At 40.6% G+C, this 1,499-nt stretch overlaps 1 protein-coding gene across 1 annotated transcript in view; it reads left to right on the forward strand. All coding sequences in view use genetic code 11, as the record gives it.

The window, feature by feature from the left end:
• The window catches only part of EGR_11213 (hypothetical protein), a gene marked incomplete at both ends in the record, with an annotated part of 2,020 nt that extends 1,274 nt beyond the window's left edge, over positions 1-746 (forward strand). Inside the window, 2 exons of the mRNA XM_024500460.1 lie at positions 15-126; positions 434-746. Coding sequence (XP_024345126.1) covers positions 15-126; positions 434-746 — 425 coding nt within the window. The remainder of the gene's footprint in view (positions 1-14; positions 127-433) is intronic.
• Positions 747-1,499: the final 753 nt, after the last annotated feature.

Genomic DNA, 1,499 nt, shown 5'->3' on the forward strand with positions numbered 1-1,499 from the left:
GTTGACGTATTTAGTAATCACTGCAGATGCTCAAAGATATATATGGTCGAATTTAGGCAAAATAAGACATTTTTTACTTCATCCAACAATGTTTAGCAAGAAATCTCATTTTCTGCAAAAAATATGGTAATAGGGAAATAAAGTGATTATATGCATAAAAGTTTGTCCAGTCAAGTGTAATTATAACATATTTTACGAACGTGTGGTAGTGGGTGGTAGTGTGCCCCTACTCGCGCTTGAACTACTGGGATCTTCTACTACTTCATCAAATTCTGGCACTTTACAATTCGCATTGCTTCATTTTATCTTTCCCTTGTCAAATTGGCGGCAATATCACCAAATTGGACCATCCATGGGCAGAATGGGAAAGCTCATTCCCTGAGAACTGAGGCTTTAGCATATCCGAAGTTCTTTTGCACATTCATCTCTTCAGTAAAAAGCAGTCTGGTTTCTCCGGCATTTCTTTTATTTTAAGCCGGTCAGGTTTAGAAGCTTTAATCTTGTTCATTTTTTTGAAAGTCAAGTTAATTTGGCTTTATTTGGCTGTGCAAGCTTTGAAGAACAAAGTGTTTGCATTCAACACTTCAAAATCAAACTTAAACCCAAGCCGAGATCGAAGTCAAGACCTGTACCAGAATCGTAGAGTAAGGAACGTTTTTATCTATAAACATCACTCGTTTTACCCCTTGTCGTTGCATAATGCAATTTCAAATTCAAAACAATTACCTATATGTGCTGGACATTAATAACTGCGTTATAACTTAGGCCAGGCCGCCACTCATAGCGGCCACATCGTTAAGATCCCATTAAGATGAATGGAAGCCCTCTAAATAGGGCGGGGAAAGTCATCGCTGGTAATGGCGCAATACTGGTGATCTGCGGTCAAATAGACAGATTTATGTGTTGTTGGATTAGCCTTAAGCACACTATCTACTCCTTACGTCTCTGCTTCTGTTACCCTAATGTTTGCCCAATATATCAAGCCGATCTATCCTTCTGCGTACATTCTGTGTGCATACGTGTATGATCAGCCTTTTTTAGTGACATCATGGCGTCATCACACACACAGACACGCACATATGCGTGTGCATAAGTGCCGAAAGGTGTGGATGAACCACATGAAATAATGAAAAGGGAAAGGACAGCCAGTACTGGGAGACATTTACTAGGTTAACAATCTGACATTTCGGCAAAAGCAAACCTAACATAGATCCCATGGAGATGTAAGTATTCGTGCTGCATGTCTCCTACTTATGCTGCGGATGCAGGTGATTAAGCCCATCTACACCTTTGGGCATCACCAGCTGATAATTCTAGTATGCCTCGTGAAATAAGAGACCATTTAAATAACCATCAGCAATGCCAGAAACGCATCGTCAATAGAACGCCTACCTGCTCACAATCCTACCTTAAGGATATGCGATTTTATGGCCACATTAAGGCACTAGATGTGCGGACTACGACCGCATAGATGAGATGTATGATCGGTCAAGAAAGGG

This window comes from Echinococcus granulosus (assembly GCF_000524195.1).
Source record: "Echinococcus granulosus chromosome Unknown EG_S00522, whole genome shotgun sequence".
Lineage (NCBI taxonomy): Eukaryota > Metazoa > Platyhelminthes > Cestoda > Cyclophyllidea > Taeniidae > Echinococcus > Echinococcus granulosus.